Consider the following 25465-nt stretch of genomic DNA (forward strand, 5'->3'; position numbering starts at 1 on the left):
GTTACTATAGAACACTGTACATAATTTATATGTTTTTTTTATACAATATACACATTATGCATGCTAAAAAAATGTTTTTTTGCTTACAAACTCTAGGAAGAAATTTTTTTTATCTCCTGCGCTTAAGTAATGCAAGATAAAAATGTATGAATGACTTTAAAAGTTGTCAGGTTAATTAATAGCTTATCTAAAAAAATGTATTAGCCTTATTATAAAGCTGTAGCCACTTTACAATAAGGCTTACAAAAAAGGGCCAAAGCAGACTCTACTGACTGAGTGTTTTATTATTTATCTAATTTTATGTTTTTTATCCTATTTTATATGTTTTTATCTTTGCTATCAGGCAGGTGAATTGGGGATTAATAAAGTATCTATCTATCTATCTATCTATCTATCTGATCCCCTGGCTCTCCTTTAGTGGGCGGTTTAATGGACTTTGAGGATTTCATTGAACTGATGGGGCCGCGGATGATGGGCGAAACCACAAACATGATGGGACTCAAAGAGCTCAAGTCAGCCTTTCTACAGGTCGGCTAGAAGGAAGATTATTTTAACTGGAATTTCATTGGACCTTTAAAAAATACACCTTTTACTTGAATGGAAAGCTTATATTTTGGTTTATTATAGTTTGACTTGGATGGAGACGGAAAGATAAACCAGGAGGAGATGAAGGAGGCCCTGAAGACTCTGCTTGGGGAGAAGCTGAAGAAGGGAGAGCTGGAGGAGATCCTGAAGGAGCTGGATGTTAATGCTGATGGAAACATTGACTTTGAAGGTGGGATGTCTTTAAAACTTTCTTCTGATGCTCAGTACCCATCAGGGAGGATAGTTATTTCTAAGTTCTTGTATTAAAACCGATACAGCCACATTATTATAATTTTTTTTTTTTATTTCTAAAAATGTTTTGAATGTATTTTACTAAAAGGGTGTCAATAAAGATACAGAATAAAAATGAGGCAAATAAAGAGAGATCTAACCTCAGTGATATATTATCAGCTCTGATTCAGTCTTGTTTCATTTTCAGAGTTTGTCATGATGCTTTCTATCCACTGAGCTCTGGAGCAGCACCTTCAAGGACCCGTTCCTGCAAGACATCCATCAACTTTTATTATATAAACCAACGTATTGTATTTTTTGCTTCAGTGAAGACAAATAAAGCTATGGCCTGATAAACCGGTGTTTGTTACGTCGCCGTAGACTTTTGGTGTTTCACTATAGATCTGTTAAAAGCTGATAAATGACCTGCCCCGCATGGCACTGAAAGTAGAACAAACTGAAGGGTTTATCAGGAGGTGACGGAGTTTGGCATTTTGTGGTAATTTGTAAATAAAGCTGATTTTATTTTGGCTATTTTAAAAAAATACATATAAATCTGTTGAGTCTGTGATTTCATCAGGACAACACAAAGATTAAAGAGATCAGATCAGCTCCCAATCAAACTTTATTCAGAAAAAAAAATTAACCACAAGTACAATAGGATTATTTTTATATGACTATAATCTTAATGATATAAGTTAAATATAAATAAAATATCTACTTCTACACTGCAAAATAATTAAATGAAGTATTTATTTTCTGAAAATAAGTGATTATTTTCTTGAATTGAGCAGGAAAGTAACACACTATGATAAAGAATAAGATAATTTACATTTAAAATAAGAAAAAAACTGCAGTCTCTTATTTCAAGTGCATATCTATCTTACTTTAAGGGTAAAAATGCTTATTCCATTGGCAGATCATCTTATTTCCCACTCAAATTAAGGGTAAATACACTTATTTTAAGAAATTTTTACTCATTTTCAGAATGTTTTTGCAGCGTAACAACAAAGCAGCTTTAAGCCTTGTCAGATTTGCACCCTCTAAAAACCAAATGAAACATGAAGATTCGTTTCATATTCACCAAATACAACCCGCCATTAACATCTTAGATGTGGAATAAGTTATATCATAAGTGTATCAAAATGTGATAAAAACCAAACACAACAGCAAACAGCTGGAGTTTTTGCATATAGAGAACCTTTCATTTCACCAAGCTTCAATCTCACCCCATCAAATTAGCACTTTCTTCCACCGGATACATGTATTGAAAATATATTGATGTAGTTCACAGCTTGTAAAAATCTAACTTCAAAGCATTGTTTTGGATACATTTTACGGTAATATTAATCACTTCTTATAGCAAATATAGTCAGGATTTAATGATTAAGCAACTTTTCATAAGCATTTGACCAATAGTTTTAAATATAAACTATCCTATAACAATCGAATACAGTTTTAGATGTTTTATACTACTCTTGGATGATGTTCATTTTTACTTTGCACAAATGGAAAAAAAAATATTACAGAAAACTTTACGTAGGAGCCGAGCTGAACATTATTACTTTGAAAAATAATTCTGGATAAAAGCAAGCGCTGTATTAACGGTCACGTTGTATTTTCAGGTCAGAAAAAAAAAAAAAAACTATGAAAGCAGACTATGATTTGCAATTCTAAATCCATAGGTCAAATTCTGCACATGATTTTGTAGTTTAACAGCAAACCTTTCAAACCCCAACCAGCTGCTGCATCCTGACAAGATCATTCAAACAATGGAAACAATTAGAAAACCTTCAGGAAATGATTGTCTGGGAGAGCACAAAAAAAGGCAAAGAAACATCAAATATCAGAAGGAACCTGGAATCTTCTAACTGATATCTAATCTTCTCAAATAATACCTAAAATGCCATTACCTCAAAACCCAGATGATTTAATGATGCAGATCAACAGAAGCTAACTGGACTAATCGTTTCATCTCAAAGCTTATTTACTTTTACAGAAACCCACAGGTTTTCATTAATTGAAAAACCAATTAAGTCAATCTAAAGCACAAATAATTGGGCTTTTATCAGTAACGTTTTCCCTCTTCTTGTTTTTTATCAAAACAAACCTATGATGATTAATTAAAATTTTTCGGTGGCCATACTGAAAATTTCACCCGACTAAAAACCAAAAAAAAGAAGCTTCTATTTTCTTTTAATAAGCTAAATGTGAGGGGATTTTATTTTATTTTTAATAATAATCCTTGTTAAAACTAAAAATCAATGTTACACTTCCTCTAAACTTTAATTTAAAAAAATATATACATTTTTTTTGTGGCTTGGGAAGCTCTAAAATCTTTATGATTTTGACTTAAACAAATTAATTTTTTTTTTCTTTTGAGGAGATCGAAATGTTCCCTTTCTAATTTACTGACCTTATTCCCTCTTTTTTTAAATTTGAACACCTTCATTGGTTGTCATGTTTATGTTCTTTTCAAGCAATTTAAACTTATCAACCTAAAAAGCACTGACAGAAGATATTATACAGATAAAAAAAACAGGAGTGAATATTTGTGATCAAACTAAAAGAAACCCAAACAAAAAGCAGCTAAAAAACCTGAACAGAAGTAAAGCTCCATCAGGTTTACAGCAGGTGTGGATTGTGGTGAAGAAAGAATGAGAAATACGGAGTCTGAATTAATCAAAGAAATCACAGTGAAACAGAAAGACTGATTTGCTGAACATGTTCCCTCCACCTTCACTGCTGCATATCAGACAGACCAATTTCACAGGTAGGAACTGAAATGTTTGACACATTTTTGTCCTTTCGTGAGCTTAATTTAGGTTTGCTGATGTGATTTTTCAGGACGATAATGTATGTTTTCCCGTAGCAAAGAATGAGGTCAGTGATCTGGAGCAGCAAACATCCGGGATCCCTGTCCGGTCCAAATCTAAATCAAACGGAGCATAAGAAGGCTTCATCATGCAAAGCCGATCTGCTCAGGGATGCTGAAAACAACCCGTGATGTTTTTACAAAAAAAATCTAATATTTTTTACAAAAACACTTAAAAGGTCAGCTGGTAAATAAAAATCCCTTTCTCCTTTTTTCACTGCAAAGCAGGATGACTGAGGTCAGCTTTTTTCATATTAGTTACCTGGGTCATCGTGTCCAGGTTTGTTTTTATTTTGCACATTTGATGCTAAGTACAGGTATATCCACTGTGATGGATCTATCATCTTCTTCTCTCTTCAGGGAATGTTCGCTCTCTCTTTTGTAAACTTTGTGACACTGAGAAATAGAAGCTTTGTAAACAAACACCCCGACAGCAACACGAAAAAGGAAAGCACACCCTCTTTACATCCTACTGTTCTTTAACGTTTAGGGTTTAAGGAGAAACTTTTCTCATATTGGTTTCATCTTTGATCACTTACTGGGATTCATTCACACATTCACCTCCGAGAACTAATGGAGGGTGTACTTCTTTTTTTTTTTTTTAAGTATGCCTGCAGGCTTTAGCCAGCATCCCAGAATGCATGAGGCTCAGGTTGTTTTTTAGGGCTCAGGAGCTTCAGATTGCTCACACTGACACTGGATCCACATGCAGAGCTGCACTCAGTGAAAGCGGATGCATGCTATCAATGTGAGAAATTGTTTTGATGTTATGGAAGAAAGAAGGAAGTTCACCACAACACCAGCGCCTATATTAGTAGCATGTTCCTGTAGTTTTTTTTTTCTATTGTTGCACATCTACATGCTAACAAATCATTCTAGTCTTTCTATGTTCCGTTCACTCTGTATTTCTTTAAGTCCTACTCTTTCAGGAATCAGAAGAACAGCTATTTTTTTTGCCCTACAGCTCGTTGCTCGGTTCGTCTGCAAACTCAGCCATGATGTCATGCACCCAGATGTCTCTTTCCTCCTGTGAGGTGTCGACCAGGAAGACGGTCAGCTTCCTGTCCCAGGGGTTGGCGCCTTCCTGCACGGCCTCCAGCTGGGCCACCAGAGGCTTCTTCTCTACATGGTTTCTGAAAACGATGGAGGCTTCCTCTGACCACTGCTTCTGCTTCACTCCTACAGAGGAAGGCAGAGCGAAATCAGTCAGTGGATGAAATAATAACCTAACAGAATAAACAATAAAAAGGTAACCTGAAAATACATCCTAAACTACAGAGAAAGGGTTCTAGGATTCAATTGGGATTTATCCCAGTTACACTTGTTGGTAAATGGGGATCCTTACCAATAAACAAACAAATGTCAGGGTTGGAAAATGCAGTTTAAGGCAAAGATTTATATTAACATATAACAGCAAGTTTTAATCCATGATAAAATCTGGAGTTTAACTATTTCTGATCACAAAGGAGAAATCAGTGTTTTGCAAAAGTGTAACGTTTTTTTTTTCCAGTTAAATTGCAAACTTCCATGTCTTTAACTGGGATTAGACACAACAAATAAACCTGAAATGCTGCTGCACACATTGCAGGTAATTTTAGTTTGGAATGGAAGCTGAATAAAGAAAAAAATAACTTTTTTCAGGTTTTCACTGTACGACCACAGCCCTCTGTGAGACTTTAAGCTAAAACCATTTATCTGCATTTCCTTCCTGGTTTTAGACGTCCTCCTGCTCCAAATGAACTCCTTCCCCAGTTTCATGCCTTTTGTGGCCTCTGAATAGCTATTTTTTTATTTTGCTAAATTATAGTAATTTTCAGAATTTAATCAGTTTAGGAAACTAAACAGATAATAAAAATAAAAAAGCATTTTGTCGAATTGATACTTTAAACCCCTAATGAGATGCATGTTAAATATATAATGTGTATATATGTTGTTTTAAGACAAGATACCTACATTTAACTGTTTTGTAATAATTTGTTGATATTTATAGGAGGTGTACCTTATATCCAGATAGAGTCTGCACACAAAATTTACTAAATTAGACTAAAGGGGTATATACACAGGGTGTCAGTCTTCCATTTGAAACAGTAAACCAGACACTTAATATGCTCGTTCAACGTCCGTATTATGTGCGTAGATACACAACGCTGTTCCTAATTTAGGATGAGTTTCTAATTTCAGACGCGTATACGTTCCAGTTTGGGCTAGGAAGAAACAGAAACACAACATCTGTTTTCACAGTTACTTCAGGCCAAGGTGTGTCTTCTACTTGGTGCTTTTTCACAAGATAATCCCCCAACGTCTACAGTTATTAACGCCCAATCAGCAGATGTTGGTAGCTGTGACATGCTGACAAAATACATATTTGAATTCTCATCAGATTGGTCAAAATGCTGGTTTTTAGGTAACCATGTATTGCATTACTTTAACCTTGTGCTGAAAGCAGGATTGTCGCGAGATCTGAGTCTCACAACAAATCCATCTTGAAAGACTCCCGCTAATACGTCCGTCTCATAGCAACCAGCGATCTGGACCAATGACATGCCAGCAGTGTTTTTCTGGGGCGGGACATGTAGGAATGAGGACAGTCAGAAGGGGCCTTGCCGGGGCATTACAATCATGGCTACGCTGGAGGACTCAACTGTCGATAGCGCAATTGACTCAGTTTTAGCTAAAATAGTGACAATTTCTTGATTATAAAACTAGGAAAGAGAAGCAGTTTTTTTACAATTTTAGATGGGAAAGATGTCTGTGCTTTTCTTCCAACAGGATCTGGAAAGCATTTGTTTCTCAGCTTACTCTGCTAGTTGGGAAAACACTTAATATGTTGTAGACGAATCCTATCGTAATTTTAAATGTCACAATTCGCTTCTATGATTGGCTGAAAGCGTATTATGGAAGGCGGTTGCCAGCTAGCACATCACCCAATCAGCTCCAAGTATTGCACTAAACGTCCCTCCTTTTCATTCGGACAGACTGAATGGCAGCCATCCCATTTACTGCATAAAACTTCACTATAACCTTTTAATACGAAATTACTTAATTGTGAGAAAACTAATAATCATTTTTATCCAGAAGACTCAGGACTATGAGGAAAACTAGAATGGGTGCTAAAAGGCTCATTAATTAAGTGATTTCTAAAGAAAGTTTAATTCAAACAGGGGTACCAAAGCAAAAGGAGAAGAGGAAAACATTTTTTTTTATATACTTTTTAGATGCGTATCTATTTGCAAAAGAATAAAAAGGGCTATTGAGAGTAAAGTTTTAGAGGGCAGCATGTAAACTCACCAGCCAGCTGAGCGTGGATGCCTTGGAACGGCAGTTGTCTGAACTCCTTTATCAGAGTTCTGAGCTGACTGCTGCTGACCAGCTCATGTTTACCGTAGTCCAGCTCATACACAGAAACCAGCCCGTTGGTCAGAACTCCCTTCACTAACACACGGTGCCAGCTGTAGGGCAGATGGACACATACTCAGGATAATAAAGTACAATGGCTATCCGGGTATTTATATAGAAATGTCTTGACGTTCATAAGATAAAGTGGCGCCCTAACTTACTTGTTTTCAATTTTAGCGGCATAAATCAAGTTCTTCTCCACTTTGAGGGGTTTCTCTTCAGTTTTATTGTAGTAAAGTATCATTTCTCCCATCAGCACCACCAGTTTATACATGTCTCTCCAGGGCTGCAGCACAAAGTGTCCTGGATGACAAGCCACCGACACGTACACGTCCATATTGTGTCCTGTAAACATCAATGACAGCACTGACCTGTCAAGCATTCTAATAAATAAAGATTTTCTTCCAGAGATTCTTCTGCATTCTTTAATCTTACCAACGTTGGGTAGTTCCAGCAGTGGTGGCAGCTGGAGGAAGGATAAAGGTGATGATGGGGTTTCAGGTGGGCTGGCGGAGATTACGTTGCTTCCTCCCCCTCCTTTAGGTCCGGACAGCGTCCTCCTGGGATGAGGCTTGGCTGGGACAGAAGCCGGTGTTGGACTGCTGCTGGTGGAGTCACTGCTGCTAGAGGTCTTAGAGGAAAGAGGGTTTGCGGACATCTTGGTTGGGCTGGGAGATAATAGAAAAATCAAACAACATCATGAAGACTAATCAGAAGAAAGTTGCATAAAATTAGTAAAACAAACAAACAAACAACAAAAACAAAAGATTGAGACCTGTGGCTGGTCAGGAAGACATCTGGTTGCTGTTTGAACAAGTCGGACTGGGCCAACTGGTGGTTGAGGCTGCGCGCCTGATCATGGAAGTTCTTGTCGGTGAACAAGTAGACATAGACGCTGCGCTTAGTTTCATCTACCTTTGCAACCTGCACAGTGCAGAGGTTTGAGATAAGTTAAAATACAACTAAAGTCAGAAACCTGAAGTCTACAGGAGGAAGGAAGACATTTTGTCGTCCTTAAACACATCCAGCTTGCAAGGTGAGATATTAATGACCTTTCAGGAAAAAAACAAGAATGAACATTCTTTTGCTTTCACAAACATAGAAAAGTTTTTCTAAATTACAATTATCTTTATTCAATCTCTAATAGGAGTAGGATATTCTAGACCTAATTTGACTGATCCATTTATTACAGCTTTATGCACTGAAAAAGCTCCTATGATGTAGATTCCCTAAAAATGTAAGTAAAGGAAAATCCCAATTCAACCCCATAGCCCTACTTTTTAGCCCTACCCCAAAATTCTATGCGTGCCCTAGGGTACCTATATCCCAATACCCCTTTGCATGTAGTGGTAGTGTACAAAACGAGGGGTAGAGGGTATGAACCATCGATAATTTCAGACAGTGACTTGCCAGGGAAGGGCAAGAGACAATTCCCAGAAAACATGGAGGTCAGAAATTCTACGGAGCGACTCGTCGTTCTTTTTTTTTACTTTTAAAAGCCAAACAAGGCCATTGGTGCGGCCTCCCTGGGTTCACCAGATTCTCCCAAACTTCTTTTTCTGTAATTTATTAACTTTGCACCATCTACCAACTTTTGTTTTATCCTTTTGGAGTTGAATGCACTGATTTACATCTATTTTTCTTGAAATTCCCTTTTGAATATCAGGCTCTTATTAGTTTCATTAAAAAAAAGTCAAAAACAAAACCCCAAGAACTGATCCGAATTCATTTTTTGCTGCCAATGTTGGATATTTCAAGCCTGGAAATAATACACAACCCCAACCATGCCTATATCACACCCATAAAATAATCAATTTGACAATATCAATGTTTTTATCGCTCCTGAGTTAAATAAGGTACAACCTAGGTATTTTTAAGCTAGGTCCTAGTTTCTCTGTACTTGTTTAGCATAAACAAAATGTTTGGCTCTGGGATAAAGCAGATCACCTTCATGCTGCAGTCTGAGGTATTCAGCACTTTCTCTCGAAGCCACTGCACAGCATCTGGAGACCAGGACCCCACACTAACAGCCAGGTCGGCTAGGCAGCACTTCACAGCCTGAACACAAACGGTTTCAAATATGACTTGGTTAGAATCCTATTTTAAAAGATGCGGTACAAACTGTGAGACTAACTGCTTGCTTTAGCTTCTCCTGACTTCTTTTCATTGTTGGACCTGAGGTGGGATGGACACAAAGTCGCGGAGGAAAAGCGGCGGGATCTCTCTGAGCTCAAACACCTCTACGGAAGCCTGGACGCCCACATCTATAAACTGGATGTCCAACACTCTGTTTCCGTGCAGGTTGGTTATCTGTGTTGATAGAAAAAACAAAACATTTGGGGAGATGACACTGAACATTTGCTTCACATTTAAGAATCAATATTTAACAATCAATGCAGGGAGATTTTCCATCTTACTTCGGCACGAGACCATTTGCCTTTATAGCGAGCCAGACATCCTTTCCCGCAAAAAGGCCTGGACACCAGAAACTCTGACGTCACCTGGAACAAAGCGATGTCATTACCACCTTGATATCCTTCCTAAATAGGACTCAGCAGTCATTTGTTCAGATGTTGCTTGATAATAAAATAAAAAGGTTGTTTTTCAATGAAATTGGTTTAATTTAGTGTTTTTCTTTACACTTCCTGATAAAAAAAGAGAATAAAAACAGGTTGTGATCCTCCAACAACCATTTTAGCATGTCGTTCCCCTTTTGCAGAGGTCGAAAACCTAATTAACAAACTAAAAGGATTATTCTCTGACAACAACAGTTTCATGCAATCTATTCTTAATCCCTAAATGGTTTCACAAAAATAACATCTGCAGCCATCCTCCTGACGTAAAGCAGTAATGCTGCAAAGGACGACAGAGGCGCACCTTGAAAAGCAAGCACTTCCTGTGCTGCGAACAGATTAAGTCCCTTAGGAATGTCTTAACTCCAGATTATCAGCCTAATCTCAATCTGTGCACGACACGGCCTTAGGAGAGTGACATGGCCGCGCTTAAACTGCTAGTTTCAGGCAGTTTAGTCTGTGCATGCACAGAAACTGTTTCACAATATTAAATACTGAACTTCCTAATCATTATATGTTGTGTTTTCTGTCACCTTTTAAATTGGTTTCAAATAATACATAAACTAAAGATTTAATCAGATGCTATAGGATGATCCTTCCCGGAAACAGTCAGTCTAGTTTGGTGAATATGATGCCATCTTTTGACTACATCTAATTATTTTAGATAAACATTTCATTCTAAACATTTTAGACACATTTTTTAAAAAAGAAAAAAAAAAAAAACCCAAAGTGGTATCATTATTGCTACCTGTGCGTGGAAGTAGTTTTCGATTTTTTCCAGTATCTCATTCAGCTTGGCGAGTCCTCTGGAGGGAAGCTGGCAGTATAAGGTCCCGTCGGAGCAAACGCTGCTGACAGTCACGTTCATATAAGCGCTGTTCACCTGAGGATAAACACACTTCTAGATGCATAGCACTCATAGGCTGTGTCCAACTGTCCGCCCTAATCACTATATGGGGCACTATATAGTGGTTACGGCATTTTATATGAGTCACTGAACATCTAGTGGATCAAAAAGTAGTGGACTCGAAATTTCCCACAATTCACCTTGAAAAGTAGAGATCATCCATGGGCCGTTTCTCAATATTTGTATGTGCGTTCTCATGTGCTCGTGAAACGTCATCAGCCTTAGCCCTAGTAATGTTACAATTCACAAGAACAGCAGACCAAAAAAGGACAAAGTCCCTGGATGTTGTTTTTACCCCTCCCTATTTACCAAGTATGCATCAGAGCAGACATGTCCGTTCTTGAGATTCACAGCTGTCCCAGCATGCACTGCGGCAGCAGCAGCTTTCAATGGAGTGCTCACAGAGCTCAGAGTGTTAAGTTAAAAGTTCTCTTTTCTGTTGATGTTGGTAAATAAAAGTACATTTTAAGATAATTTGAGGTGAGAACATTATACTTTTAAGCTTCATTATATGGCCAATTTACTGATTTAAGGCATAATTTAAAAAAATTATGCGGTCGAGAGGACCGCGGCAACCAGCGGAACTCTGTGAAGTACTGTATGAAGTACTATGATGGCGAGTTTTTTTGTTTTATTTGGCAAAATTTTCACTTGATTTGTGTTTCTGACTGTGTTAATCATTATTCCCCCACTAAATGAAAAAAGCCAGAATTTATTATTATCTAGAAACTATTAATAACAGGAGGTGAAATGCAGCTCTAGACTAGCTGGGTGTGTGGTGATGTCACGAGTACGCTTCTGTTCCAACTGACCCATATTTATGCTGCATGCTCCCATTCTCCCCAAGTCCACACGTTCCTGTTTTCTTCTCAAGAATATACTTGGTGAGGACAAAAGTCCGTACTAGTGTTCTTGTGAATTGAGAAACGGCCATGGCCACTAGACGAGCAGCTATATCCCAGGTGCTTTGCATGGAGAGCTCTCCTTGCAAAGCATTATGGGATTTGATGTCAGGGCGGCCTGCTGGCACCATAGGCTGTCGTAACCCGACAGCGGCGACTAATAACAAAAATGGCGCAGGCATCACACGATGGAGGAGGAGTTATGTGACCAACGGGGAGCAAAAAGTAGAGATCATGTGTTAGAACGTTCAGTTAACTAAGTTCACAACAAAGTCCACTATACAGTCCCTGTTCTATATAGTGATTGAGGGATCCATACTTTTTCTGTACCTGTAACGGACTTGCTAGTGTCTTGTCTTGTAGAGCTTTCACACAGGCGGCGTTAATGTTCACGTCATCGTCCTGAGAAGTATCATAGAGGACCACCAGAGGGATCTGACCTCTCTCTAAGATCTCAGCCAGGAGGATTCTTCCACTCGCCATCGTCTCAAACTTCTTCAGAACAAGTGGCTCCTGGCAGAACGGCTCCAGGCCTGAACAGGACCAACAATTCAAGTTCATTCCAACCAATATCTTTCTAGCACACTTTTCAAGATTGTGACCACAAACTCAAATGTGTTTATCTCTATCTCTCGCTTTGGTAATAGTACACTTTATTTGGCAGTTAGTTGACAGGAAGTTGGTTTTAGACGGAAGGGGAGGACATGTGGCAAAGGTCTGGGACAAGAAGCCGGAACGGCAACATCAGGAACTGAGGTTTCTGCTTAACGGTCACACTTTCTATGCTGAAGAGATCCTTGTTACAGACCAGCACAAAGTAAAGATGTAAACATTTAATGTTCTATTTTTGACAGTTGAAAAAAAAAGTTTGGTGCTTTTGTATTTAATCACTCCTGAATAAAGTATTTCTAGAGATACATATCACTGCATTTATGGCAGAAGGTTCTCCTGAGTCCATGTAGACTCAAGTTTCTGCCTGTGGTTCTTTGGCTAAACTCAATCACATTGAAAGGATTTGTAAATTTCAATTTCTGAAGTTTTCCCACAAATTACTTTGGTCAGAACTTTGGTCTGCAAGGGTCAGCAAGGATCTGCAACCTGCAGCTCCAGAGCAGTAAGTGGCTCTTTAGACCCTCTACAGAGGCCCTTTATGGTCTCTAAAAATGATAAAGAACCAACTAATGGTTTTAAATATAGTTTATTAACAAATATCATTCTTAGAAAGTGTAGTTGTTTTTTTTTTTCATTTGAATTAAACTTTCAAAACAGAACTACATAAATTCCCTAAATGCACCAGGGAGCGTTATCACAGATCCTTCCTCCCAACAGCTGTAAGACCCTATAAACATCAATGTTCCCAACAACCTCAATAAGTTCTTACATTTATGCTGATTTTTGCAGTTTCTGTCTTTGTCACTTAAATAACATGCTGCTGTCATTTTAGCACATATTTGCTATTGCTGCTATTTTTTCACATATCCAATACTGTAGAAAAGTCCACAGCTGTTTATGGCTTATTTATTCACAGTATTTATATTGTGTAAACACTGTACAGTACAGTATTTTAATTGTTTATTTTCTTAACTCCATCTTGTTCTGTTATTTTTAGACACTTTTTAAAGTCCACAATTGTGTGACCACTTTTTATATTGACCATTTTTAAAAATTATGTTGCTGCTGTAATGCCAAAATTTTCGAGTAAAAAAAGGACAATAAAAGGACTTTCTGTTCTATTCTATAGAACCAGAATATCATTTGATAAATTTTTTCTTATTAGCTTGAAAACTTTTTTTTTTTTTTTTTTTTACATTAAATAACATTAAATAATAATATATGCTTCCTCTTTATGAAACTTTAATATTTTGTCCTTATCATAACTCTGTAAAGCCTAAATCATGGAATTATTGTCAAAAAATTCAAATGTTTTAAAACTAGAGCTATCTCTAAAAATGGATAAATGAATAAAAAAACATAAAGTTTTGAATAACTAATAAAATAAGCTATTTGTATTATTTGTAATGCATTAGACATTTTGCTTACTACATGTCTGATTGTATAAATCAGAATTTTCATAAACACAAATATCCCACTGATGATGTGGAGGGCTACAAAACTAAAAATATAAATAAACCGTTTGTTGTTTAAAATGGCAACAGATTTCCTATTGCTGATATTCAACTAAAACAATGTTTTTTTTTAAAGGTCATCTAATATTTTACTATTCATTTAAGTATTCAGTCACTTTTAAAGGTAATTGCATCAAAGTGGTTCAATTCAAGAATGTACAGTAATTAAAATAAGGTTCAACAATATTTTTTTCAACATCTAATAGTAAAGAAATTCATCCATTTTTTCCCATATGCGTCTCATATAGGACTTTTTTTAGAGGATAAGGTTTGTAAATTTGAACAAGCCTTTATGTACCAAAGTTCTCTCACCTGCTAGTTTACACTTTGTTGACTGGAAAGGCAGCTTGAAAAACTTCTCATGCAGCTCCAACACTTTGGTTTTACTGATCACCTCTGAGAAGCCATGATCTACATAAAACACCTGCGGATGCAACAGAAGAACTACTGATATTGTCCGTTTTCCTTTGCTTGTACTTATTTGCTGCCTTTTTTGGGGTGCTTACCTTGACTTTATCAGGCATGACCTCACATATTTGTGCCCTGAGGATCTCCTCTTCCTCAGCCCGAACTGCTACGAGTTGGCCTGATGATGGAGAAGACAAAGGAGCTTGGCGGCTTGGATCTAAGCCATAAAACACCCTCATCTCATCCTCCATTGAGTCCTGCGCCATAGAGTAACCCTCACCGATGTACCTGAATAATGAGGAGAGGCGGACAATGAGAGGTCCCAGTTCCATCAGCTCATTACACATCATTTAGCTTCTCCCCTACCTTAGTATAACTGTGTTGGTGTTGGTGGCCTCCATCACTAGAACGGAGGGGTACTCCTCTTTGGGGATCTGCAGCTGAGGCACTTGGTGGTTACTGAGCCTCCTCCCCAGCTCACTCCTCACTCTCATCTCCTCTTCACTGGTTGACGAGCTCCTCCTGTTGCAGTTCTCATCCTCTGCACCTCCAGTGCTGCTCCGTCTGTACAGGATGGCCCTCTTGGGGTTATCAGGCATCGGGTAGTTGATGGTGCAGATATCTGACAGCAGGTCAAGGTTCTCAAGCACGTGTGCGGGCAGTTTAGCCTTGTAATAAAAAAGAAATACAAAAGTAAGACAAAACAATATTTGCACCTGTTAAATAAAAATAAATTTTTATCAAATTGTGTGCTATTAACTTTGTAGGTGTCCTGGAAGAGCTTGGGCAGAGCGTGGGCCCAGAGACCACTGGAGTACTTCACCAGCAGCTCCTCCAGTTTCTGCTTCAGGTCAGGGCTGAGGGCTGCAGGGGAGGAAGGAGGGCTGGGGGACGAAGAGGAAGATGGTGGAGACTGAGGAGAACAGGAGTCAGGGCGAGCCGGATGATTGGAGAGGGGTCTCATTTGGGTGGGGGTCATTTCAGCTGGGGAGGCGGGGGAGCTTGAGTTAAGGACCTGTGAGGGAATGGATGTGCTGGTCTGCTCCTTGGCGGGATAGAGCAGCAGCTCTGATGAGTTGCTGCTGCAGGTTTTCTCCACCTAGAACAATAAAAACAGAAATGAACAAACTCTTTCTAGATCTTGGGCGATATGTTGGATTAGTTTACACACTCTGAAGGTAAGCACCTTCTAATTTTGTTCCACTAGTCTTTTGCAGGAGTCCATCGACATCCTACATTTTGACTTGCTGATAATTGCTCATTCTAATTTGCAGGCGTCTTTCACATTGATTTTTTTTTTTATCCACACAACCCCAAAACTGTTCTAAACTTTTGTTTTCCTTTCATTAAGTCATTTATTTGCTTTTTTTTTTTACTTAAAAGTAATCCCTAAATATAAGATCTTTCCTGATCCTCAGCTTTTAAACAGACGTCTGAATGTTTCAGGAAAACCAACTCATGACCATGATGCTGCTATGCCAGATTTTTCATTTTTCATTTTAAGTTCCTTTAGAGGAAAATGTCACATTGAAGAGATCAGATTCATCTGTGCCTCCCTCCAGTATGTTGTTTGATGAAACTGGAAAACACCCAAAGTTCAGATGTGGTAAATCAACGAGGTGATATAGATTTAAATAAGAATGATGAAAATGCTTTTATTTTTAAGGGTTTGTTTTATTCTATGTATTAGGGTTTTTTCTGTTAAGTGAAACAATAAAACATAAAAGTCTAGAAACTCAAATAATTTTCTATAACAATGTTTCTTTTCAAGGCTTTCAAAGACTGCATAGGACCCTGCTGACGCATCAAAGTTGACCTCAATAAAATAATCAATTTTTTCCCACTTCCTGGGTCAAAGGAAATTAATAATTTATTTCTTCTTTTTTTATTTATTGGCTTAAAAACTTATTATTTCCTGTTAAATTAAGGCAAGGCAGGTTTATTTATACACCATATTTCAGTAGCAAGATAATCCAAAGTCCTGTATATTAGAAAAAAAGGACTCTGCAGTGGCATAGAGGCATAAAAAATAATCTTAGATAATAAACAATAATGATTAAAAACAGGATAAAATGATTTAAAAAATGAGACGAAAGTTAAGCCTGTTAACTATCAAAACCAGGTAGGTCATTATTCTATGAATGATTAATGAATGTAATCAGTGTCTACAATTACATTCCTACAACAGCACAACAAATTTGCTTTTTTTAGCAGCAAATATTTAAAAAACAAGGGATTCCTCCAAAACGTTCAGTTCGGAGGTCGTACATACAATGCATATGTGGGTCCAGGTCTCCAGGTCTTTGATGGCCTCTGGGGGAAGGTCCTGCTTGTACAGCTCTTTGTAGATCTGGGGCAGTTTTGAAACCCAGAAGCCATTGCTGTACTTTGCCAAAATCTCTCTGATGTGACTCTGGACCTGCTGAGGGTTGTAAGGTTTGCTTTTGCTGGAGCCAAAGCTCTCGTTTAGATTCACTGGTGCTGGAAAAGAAACAGAAGAACACAAGAAAAAAATATAAATCTATGGTTTTTACCAATGCATGGACAATTTAAAAACTATACATGGATATATTGATATGATCTCATCTATAGTATCAAAACAATTCTTGATATTACCGTTTTACAAATTTTTCCTTATTCTCGTTGAAGAATTGATCAAATCTCTAATGATTATTAGATGCCACCAGGGTTTGTCACAATGTTTGAAACCGTCTAATCCAGAGTAACATCTAAGCGGAGAACCCTCAGCTTTTTCATAGTTTTCCCCCCAGACTAAATGTCTTTTTTTACACAAAATGACACTTATATCATATAAAAAAATTCTTATTTATCGATCACATTAACAATTTTAAGTCCATCAACTTTCATTTATGTTGTTTGTGCTTACTTTGTTTAAATAAAATGTATTTAAAAAAAAGTCCCAACCGGAAGTTTATTCTAAGACTTTCAAAGTAAAAGCAAAGTTTTTTTGAAACCTTTGTAAAGTAAAGGCTATAGTGCTATATAGAAATAAGTCTCTGTATTAGGATCGATGGATGGAAAAGGGCATTTGGTTTTTAACACATTTTCTAAACGACAATAGAGTTTGGCTGTCCTGTGAAGACTTTTGCTCGCTGTATAATTTAAACTGCTTCTATGCTCAGTTTAACACTGTCTTAAACTGCAATCCGGGAGCAAACGTGCTGCACTCTATTCCCAAAGGCTTCAAAGACAACTTTCGGAATACAATTCTGGTCTTGACGATGCAGGACACAAATTTTGCAGGTCTGCAATGAAGGGTCCTGACAGTGCAGGTCTGCAGCCAGACTCTCTTGCAGAACTGACACAACTTTCTTGAAAAATATAAAACATGGTGAAATAAAAAAAAAAAGCACATAAGTTGTAATCATAGGAAAAAACAATAACTAACTAATAATAATAATCTCAGTGGCAGCAGTCATTCATAATGAGGCCTTGCCTTATTACCACCCCCTAAGGGACCTTTATCTACACTAGGGGTCGGCAACCCAAACTGCTCAAAGAGCCATATTGGACCAAAAAAAACAAAAAACAAATCTGTCTGGAGCCACAAAAGTGTAGAAGTCTTATATAAGCCTCGTATGGATCTAAGTCTATTAGCTCACCATAAAAAAGAACTATATGGGCTTTAATATATATTAAGCATTCATGATTAAATGTCTATCCTCGAGCAAATATCACATAGTAGCATGAGGCGATGTAATTCATCTCGCTCTGCTTCACCACCCTTCACCACGTGGTTTAGGTTTCGTTGCATCGATGAAATTATAGAAAGATGATAAAGGAAATCTTTCTATGGTGACGTGTTTCTGTTGGGAGGAGTTGATTGAGTCATGAGGAACCATGCAGGAACTGACATCCATTGGAGCACTCTAACCCTGAAATCTCCTTGGTGTTATTTTTATTTTGAGGATTTGGGGGAAAACAATCAAAGAAATTTGTCATCCCTGCATTAGAGCGCTGCCTGTTTGATGTGTTGATGGTTTTCCATCCTTGCAACAAAACTAGCAGCAGTAGTGGAGTTTGGAGATGCAATCCTCTTCTTAAATCTATCTTTGCTCTCCTCTAAATTTATTCAGAAGTTCTGCAATCACACTTTTTCTCTCCCTCCCAACTTGGTGGTCAGCTGAATATTTAGCTTGCCTTCCCTGGAAATGCATTTTCAAATGACTCTTTAATTTTTGACAACCTCTCATTACAAAGCAAAAATGCAGGCAATCCTTCCGCATTGATAATGAAAGTAAATAATTTGGTCCATTCTTTTTTTGATCCTCTTTTCTCATCAGCTATCATCCTTCTTTTCCCTTCAGGATCCATAGTCTGAGACACACCCGCCGCTTTGTTTGCCTGTCGCTGCGCTGCGCTGAAACATGTGTTGCAGGCTATGACTGATCTCTATGGCTATGAAGCAAATTTTGGTTGAAAGAAATGTTTACAGCTATTGTTTAAATTTATTATACAAATTTTTACACCGTTGGAAAACGTTTGTTTGTTTGACTTCCTGCACACCATATTAAAATAAACAAACAAAGAAAAATCTATTTTCATAAATCTTTGAAAAAGCTCTGGAGCCGCGGGTTGCTGACCCCTGGTCAACACTAAAAAGCCATCTTTCCTACCCCAGTCAAGACTGCTCCTTCCTCTGTGAACACATTTTTAGTTTAAGTTATTACAGACTAGCCTCCCCTGCAGCTATTCGGCAGACCAACGTTTTAGTAGAAGTAGGAGGTTCCCAGATGCTTAAAGAACTACTGACATCATTGTCAGATAAAGGGCCACCATTTCACTGAATATAGATTTACTTTATAAATCACAGATATGATGATTTATTTCACTAACCATTTGGACATTTTTGCCTTTGCAAAACATACCTGGAGAATTTAAAGGGTATTACTGTAGCCAATAATCTTTCTGTTTTAGATTAAGAAGTGAAGCAAAATATAGAAACACTGTGTGAAAAAGTTCAGCAGGATGAATGATGGGAATCATGGTCTAAAATGTGAATTTACAGCAAAAATTTTGGGAAGTTTTTAGTCAATTCAACATCAATTAATTAAATATTTTTTTATTTCCTATTAATGTAAATAAAATGACTGGACATCCTTCTAAGCTGCAGTTTGGAAAAACTATAAATTTGTTCTACTCACACCCGCCCTGTTGTGGATTTCTGGAGAGGTGAGCGTGCATCTCCTTCTGAAAGCGTGTTGGGAGGGTCATCCTCTTGTCCTGTCTGTAAAGGGAGAACCAAACAGGAAATAATGATAAAAACCAAATAGCAGGTAATTCTGGTTTTAGGCTTTTCTTTTTAACCTTAATGAACATTGCACTATTTCAAACTATTCTAAATCTAATTTGTGTATCAAGTGAATAGGAGAAGAATTACCCTGAAGAAGAGTCGTTTTTAAGACTTTAAAGTTTAATCAACATTAGAAACTCCTGGATAAAATATACATTACATTTGCTCCATGTTGACACAAGTGTGTTCTAAACCCCAGCACTGACCCTATAATAACATCTCACCGATAAAGACTCATTCACCCTGGATGTTAGACACTTTAACCTGAAACAAAAGCTGACACCTTGATCTAATTTCCCTACCAAAATTCACTTTATATCTCTAATCTCTATATCTCTACATCTAAGAAGTGCCCGCGCTGTTTGGCGGATGTGACATCAAGCGCGTCCATGTTAACTGGGTCCAACCTAGCAAACAATTGGGTCGTTATATTCAAGATGGATTTTGTGGATACTCAGAAGCGACCGGCGCCAACTCAGACACCAATGGCAACTCCACTTAAGGTGAAAAAGGTAAAGAAACAAACAGACATTGTTAAGTACGGGTGTGTGCTATGAGTACGAGCAAGAGTGCTGCAGTTCTGTGTTTTGGCCACAGGTGGCAGTATGATTAGAAGAATCCCATAATGCTTCTTTAATACTTGAATAAATAAAAATATATATGAATATATAACATGGCAAATAAAAACAAACACATGGAAAAGGTAACATATCCCATGCTACCTTTGATCAAACGACACATTAACAAACACATAATTATAATGTATAAAGAAGGCCTTAAGTTGAACAACATCACCATTATTTTCTATCATTTAGAACAGTTTTTGGGTTCAAAACTATATTTAATATTTAGAGCCAAACTAATAATCAGTAGCGGTTCTAGACAAAAGGAAAAAAGCTTAAAGCTGACTGTCGTTTCGAAATAATTGTAAACAGGAAAGAGAAACAGAAATACTGAATTGTCCCACAGGAGGAAACAGATCTTGTCTCCTCTGTCAGCAGGTATCATCATTAGACATTTATCTACTAAGAAACTGCAAAAACTATCAAATAAGTACAAATTGCATCATGCATTTGCCCTTCATTTGAGTATATAGGATTATCAGATGTGATGCACTTGAAATAAGATAATGGAGTTCTTTTTCTTATTTTAAACATAAATCATCATATTCTATTGTCCTACTGCCCTGCACAAATCAAGGGAAAATACTCTTCATTTATTTATTTTTTGAATATCTGTTGTGCTGGATAAGACCATTTTGACCTAATTCTGGGATATCTTGATAACCCAGAGCCAGGTCAGTGATTTTCTATAATTAAGGTTGTATTAGTTTATTAAACTCTTAATACCTAGATCTGTACAACATAAAGAACGCACATTTAGCTTAACACGACCAGTAGCTTCAGTCATATAGTTCCAGTCTTTAGGTAAAGCACAAACTAGCTTATCTTTTCATTTTTTTCCTAGTTTGAAACTTTTTCACTTTTGAATACTTTTTCATTGTTGTCAAGTAAGACATAATTATCAGTCTCTGGCCACACAACATATTCTACTCACTGAACTGTCAAACTTTTGTCTTATACCGACTATTCTCAAAGAGAGAAATATATTAATTTCATTTTAAAAAGTTTTTTTTTTTTATTGAAACTCTAACTCTGGGTTTTGGCTTTAATAGCACAGTCAGGCGCTACACAAATGAAGATGACGTTGACCTGTCCATTAAAAAGATCTAGAGTGTTACACAGAGATATGCTGATTCACTCTGTGCCGGTTTAGAAGAGTTAATCTACCAGAGAATAGAGGATGGATTAAAAAGGGCTCATGTCCCCCCTGAGCTGGGCTCATGCCCCCTGCTAGGACACTGGGATTCCCATCCTGGTGCCCCTTTGTGCTGCAACACAATGGAGACAGAGACAGTGACCTGATCTCCCTGGTTTATCTAAAGGTGGATGGAGGTTAGAGGGAGAACCAGTCACTGGGTTGGGATAAATCTCTGTGTATAGCAGATTACATCTAGCAAGGAAATCTTTTTGAGCCTAAATCAAACGTTTCAGGTGTAAAACAATTCTTATTTTTTTACACAAGGACAAAAAAAAAATAAAATAAGAAAAATTAGTTTATCTTTAAAAACATAAGAACTCAAACTGATGCTGCTAAGAGGGTTTGTGGAAATACCTCTCATGAATTTGTTCAGAAAGAAAAATAAATACTGGATCCCTTCTGATTGTTAGTTGGTCAAGTTATAAGAAAATAAACAAAGTGAATAAAAAAAGACATTGATCCAAAATCCAAATTAAACCCCTTTAACTGAAGGAGATACGTGATCCCCTTCAAGCAAGGCAGAGACCTGGTTCCAATAGACTGAATACTGGTCCAAATTGCCCACACCAGTTGAAGGTGACCAATTAGACCCAACTTACCACTCTCATTCACTCTCATTTCAACATCTCATCATCTGTAGGTGTTGCAAAAATTGAACAATAGTCGAAACTCAGGGGCAACATAATTATGATCAAATTGAATTGTTTCAATAGTAAACTATGTTTGGAATCTTTGATAAAACCAGCAAAGCATTCTGATTTCTAGAGAGAACGTATTGATAAGGCATTGCAAATCCAAAATATAAATTGTCTGGCAGGTTTATCTGATAAAAAAAAAAAAAAAACAGCAAACATTGGCTAAAAATGTTTAATATCCTTCACCAAGATTTGCTGTGATTGTATTGTAAGGAACAAAAATAGAATAAAAATATAACTAACCCTTTCTTTATTAAGCCAAGCTGAATCATTGGATTTGTGATGATATTCACTATTGAATGCACATTTCTAGCACACCAGATTCATCCCATTCTTGAATTCTGATGAAGGACCAATCATAATCATGCAATATGCTAGATGGCATTCACCTAAAATCAGTTTATAGAATAAATGGTAAATAAGGACATAAATGGCAGCATATTACTCCAACTGGATAATTTAATTTATCATGTTCATCAGACTTGTTTACTGACTTCATTGATTAAAATAAAACTACTTCCTTTGCACACAAACAGCCACAGCATGTTTGATCTGCCCAGTTAGCTCGACCGTAACAATTACATGATGAATCAAACTAACCAGCGCTAACTCACTTTTCTGCAGGCAGGTTCCCTCTCTTATTGGCTGCGTTGTGATTGGTCAGCTTGTTGGGATGCCCTCCAGCTCTTCCCTCCGTCAGGACATCCCTCAGGTCTCTCGTCTGTCTGAAGTCTCCATGTCCAGCCCCGCGGCCGGCACCTCCACCTCCTCTTCCTCCGCCTCGGCGGTTTGGCTGCCTCAGAGAGGTTTGGGGTTTGGCTGACGAGAAAAAAGCAAGAGTGACTCAGCAAAAATTGATGGAGAGATGTTACATTTGTCTGAAGGGTGGTTTAAAAAAAATTGGAAGAAAAAAAAACAGATTTAATTAGAAACCAAAAATCAGCTGCTGGTGGTCCACAAACCCCTCCCTTGTATGCTCATGCGTGGTGCATGAGGCTTTGGTAAATCGGCTCTAATCTGTCTCAACTGTAGGATTTAGCCACAAACATCTCACGAGGGGGTTGCTTAGTGGTCGCAGTGGGCAGCACTATTTCTTGCGGCAAGAACGTTGCGGGTTCAATTACCGGCCTGGGGTCTTTCTGCATGGAGTTTGCATGTTCTCACTGACTTTGCATTTAGGCATGCATGGGTTTTCTCCGAGTACTCCGGCTTCCTCCCACAGTCCAAAAACATGACTTTTCTAAATTCTCCTTATGTGTGAGTGTGTGAATGGTTGTTTGTCATGTTTGTCTCCGTGTTGCCCTGCAATGGACTGGCGACCTGTCCAGGTCATACACCCTGTCCAGAGTGTACCCGGCCTCTCGCCCGTAGAAAGCTTGCAACCCCGCTTGGGATGAAGTGTGTCAGAAAAAAAAGGGCTGACTGAATTTCTAACATGCTTGATTTTCTCTCGAGATTAAGATTCCTGATCTGGAGGTGGTTGTGAGGACGGACATAGAGGCTGAAACTCGGCCCGGTCGAAGAAATTCTCGCAAGACTGGAAATGGCAAAAAATCGTACAGTGTGTGCCCGGCTTTAGGGGTCTATGGTGCAGGGCCGGGTCGTGAAGGTGACTGCTCGATGCTGATTGGCCAACTTTTGGGAGTGGCGGCCCAGTGGTTAGGCCATTGCGCTTGGAATCCTGAAGTTCTGAGTTAAAGTCCCACGGACTGCCACTCTGGATCCCTGAGCAAGACCCTTACCCCCCCCCCCATTGCTCCTCAGGCACCGCACAATGGCAGCCCACTGCTTCCAAAGGGGATGGGTTAAATGCAGAGAGTTAATTTAATTGCTCTGTACTTGTCACAGTGTAATGACAATAAAACGCTGGGAAAAGAAAAAAACCCAAAAACATACTCAAGTATGTCTGACTGACAATAATCAGACAGCGAGGAGGTTTTCCTCATGAGTCAAGGGGGAAAACTGATCATTCAGTCAGAACAGTCATTTTGTGCTGAACTGTTGCCTTGGTTTCTGGAGTTAATTATTTCTGAGCGCATCACAGCTATTTTCACCCATTGTAGTGATGTGATTTTATATGTTTCAACAAGTTTTAATGCAATAAGTGACTTTGGATTTAATTAACATCATTGATCCTCCCCTGTTTCAGAGAGCAGCAGCTCCCACTGAGTTTCAGATATGTTTCTGCCCTGTTGGGGAACATTGTAAGTTGATCAATTTAATCGCTCTTATGATGTCATTGACTCTAATACACATGTAGCAGAACTTGCAGCTCATTTCCTCGGTGCGCTTTCCAAAATGTCTGCATTTTGGGAAATACAGCACATTTTTTTTCTGTGTACATTTGATGGTCAAAATAAATCTGGGCCTCTCAGTTTTACTGTATTGCATCAGCGAAGCTTAGCATGACATTACATTTCTGATGCGTGGCATCAGAGGTATACTTCTACTCACTCCCTCCCTTTCAATCCTCCTCCCTCTGTTGCTCACTCATTCCTTAAGCCTTTCTATGTCAGAACTTTCTGATGCTTTAAAATCTACCATATTTTTATTCTTACCGATCTTGGTTAAATCAACCCAGTTACGAAAAAAAAAAAGCCGGGCGGCTTCAGTAGCCTTACTCAGCAGACAGTTCCTGCTTCAGCCCCTGAGTCAACACACACTGATGCATATAACGCAGAACTGAGCTGACATCCACATGCAGATATTTACGTAAGGACGACCACTCACATGCACTAAGAGAGAACGTCACATCACCCTGCAGACGTGGACTCACGGCTTCTGCTCTGCCTCAGCCTGAATATCAATAACCTCGGCAGTGAGAAGAGGATGAGGAGGAGGGCTCGATTTGTGAATCAGCTTCTCTACGCTTGTGCAGCGTGAACCGGATCACCCCACTCCAACCCCCTCCTTTCCCGTCACCAGACCACCTCCTCAGTGTCTCTCATCCATTTTTCTCCCTCCCTTCTGCGCCGCCACCTCTTACCAACCAGCCCCCCCCCCCCGACTTCTAAGAATATTCTGCAGCATCCCCGTCTAGCAGAGAAATAAAGTGGTCTTCGTAGGAGTAATTTCTGTTGGTGAACGTGCGTCTATTACAGGGTTCTTCCTAGTTATTTAAATGTAAAGTGGAGGATGATCTTTATATGGGTGATCATCAAAGTAATTAATCCTCCTAATTTTCAATCATTCTGGTGATATGTTTACGTCAGGCCGTCCTACGTGCTCGTCCCTATTTTCAATTACCGGTGGAAAAATTGCAAATCTTCTTTTAGAAAGGAAGCCTAAAAAAATAAAATAAAAAACTAAAAAAAGCTTGTATGAGCGATGCAAACTAACTTTTAAACAGAGCGTGCACGAGGAGAAATGGGCTTTTGCATGCTCTAGCACGCGTTTAATAGGCGCTCCCTCCCGGGAGTGCGTACAGGGCTGTGCATTTGCATTTTTTTTCTTTTTAAAGTGGAGAGAGAAGGTGAGTCTTTGCAAAAATTTACAAAAATCCTCCACTATACTTTTAAGACTGATTAGCAAAAAGTATTTTCCATAAATACACACTCATATTTTCTACTCCCTCCTCCTGCTTTGCACATCTCATTATTACTATTATGCTATTTTTAAATACCTTACAGTAT

General features: G+C 38.2%; 2 protein-coding genes across 3 annotated transcripts in view; one reads left to right on the forward strand and one right to left on the reverse strand.

The window, feature by feature from the left end:
* Nucleotides 1-1053, forward strand: part of LOC107099032 (calcium-binding protein 2-like) — a 6237-nt gene extending 5184 nt beyond the window's left edge. The window contains exons 5-7 of the mRNA XM_015396959.1: nt 419-528; nt 628-775; nt 1025-1053. Coding sequence (XP_015252445.1) covers nt 419-528; nt 628-775; nt 1025-1053 — 287 coding nt within the window. The remainder of the gene's footprint in view (nt 1-418; nt 529-627; nt 776-1024) is intronic.
* A 2529-nt stretch (nt 1054-3582) lies between these two features.
* Nucleotides 3583-25465, reverse strand: part of LOC107099037 (tudor domain-containing protein 7B-like) — a 34505-nt gene continuing 12622 nt past the window's right edge. Inside the window, exons 1-18 of one of the 2 annotated variants that reach the window (XM_015396970.1) lie at nt 24564-24687; nt 22448-22652; nt 19169-19251; nt 16276-16484; nt 14764-15102; nt 14370-14671; nt 14102-14291; nt 13908-14019; nt 11800-12002; nt 10409-10543; nt 9505-9588; nt 9263-9397; nt 9035-9145; nt 7863-8011; nt 7523-7755; nt 7249-7432; nt 6980-7140; nt 3583-4870 (exon numbers count right to left, since the gene is read on the reverse strand). In XM_015396970.1, the coding sequence (XP_015252456.1) occupies nt 4650-4870; nt 6980-7140; nt 7249-7432; nt 7523-7755; nt 7863-8011; nt 9035-9145; nt 9263-9397; nt 9505-9588; nt 10409-10543; nt 11800-12002; nt 13908-14019; nt 14102-14291; nt 14370-14671; nt 14764-15102; nt 16276-16484; nt 19169-19238 (2838 nt within the window). In that variant the 5' untranslated portion in view covers nt 19239-19251; nt 22448-22652; nt 24564-24687 and the 3' untranslated portion in view covers nt 3583-4649. Of the gene's footprint in view, nt 4871-6979; nt 7141-7248; nt 7433-7522; nt 7756-7862; nt 8012-9034; nt 9146-9262; nt 9398-9504; nt 9589-10408; nt 10544-11799; nt 12003-13907; nt 14020-14101; nt 14292-14369; nt 14672-14763; nt 15103-16275; nt 16485-19168; nt 19252-22447; nt 22653-24563; nt 24688-25465 lie in introns of those variants that run through there. The other variant, XM_015396969.1, reaches the window with a different exon arrangement.

The sequence above is a fragment of the Cyprinodon variegatus genome, unplaced genomic scaffold (assembly GCF_000732505.1).
Source record: "Cyprinodon variegatus isolate N-32 unplaced genomic scaffold, C_variegatus-1.0 Scaffold831, whole genome shotgun sequence".
Lineage (NCBI taxonomy): Eukaryota > Metazoa > Chordata > Actinopteri > Cyprinodontiformes > Cyprinodontidae > Cyprinodon > Cyprinodon variegatus.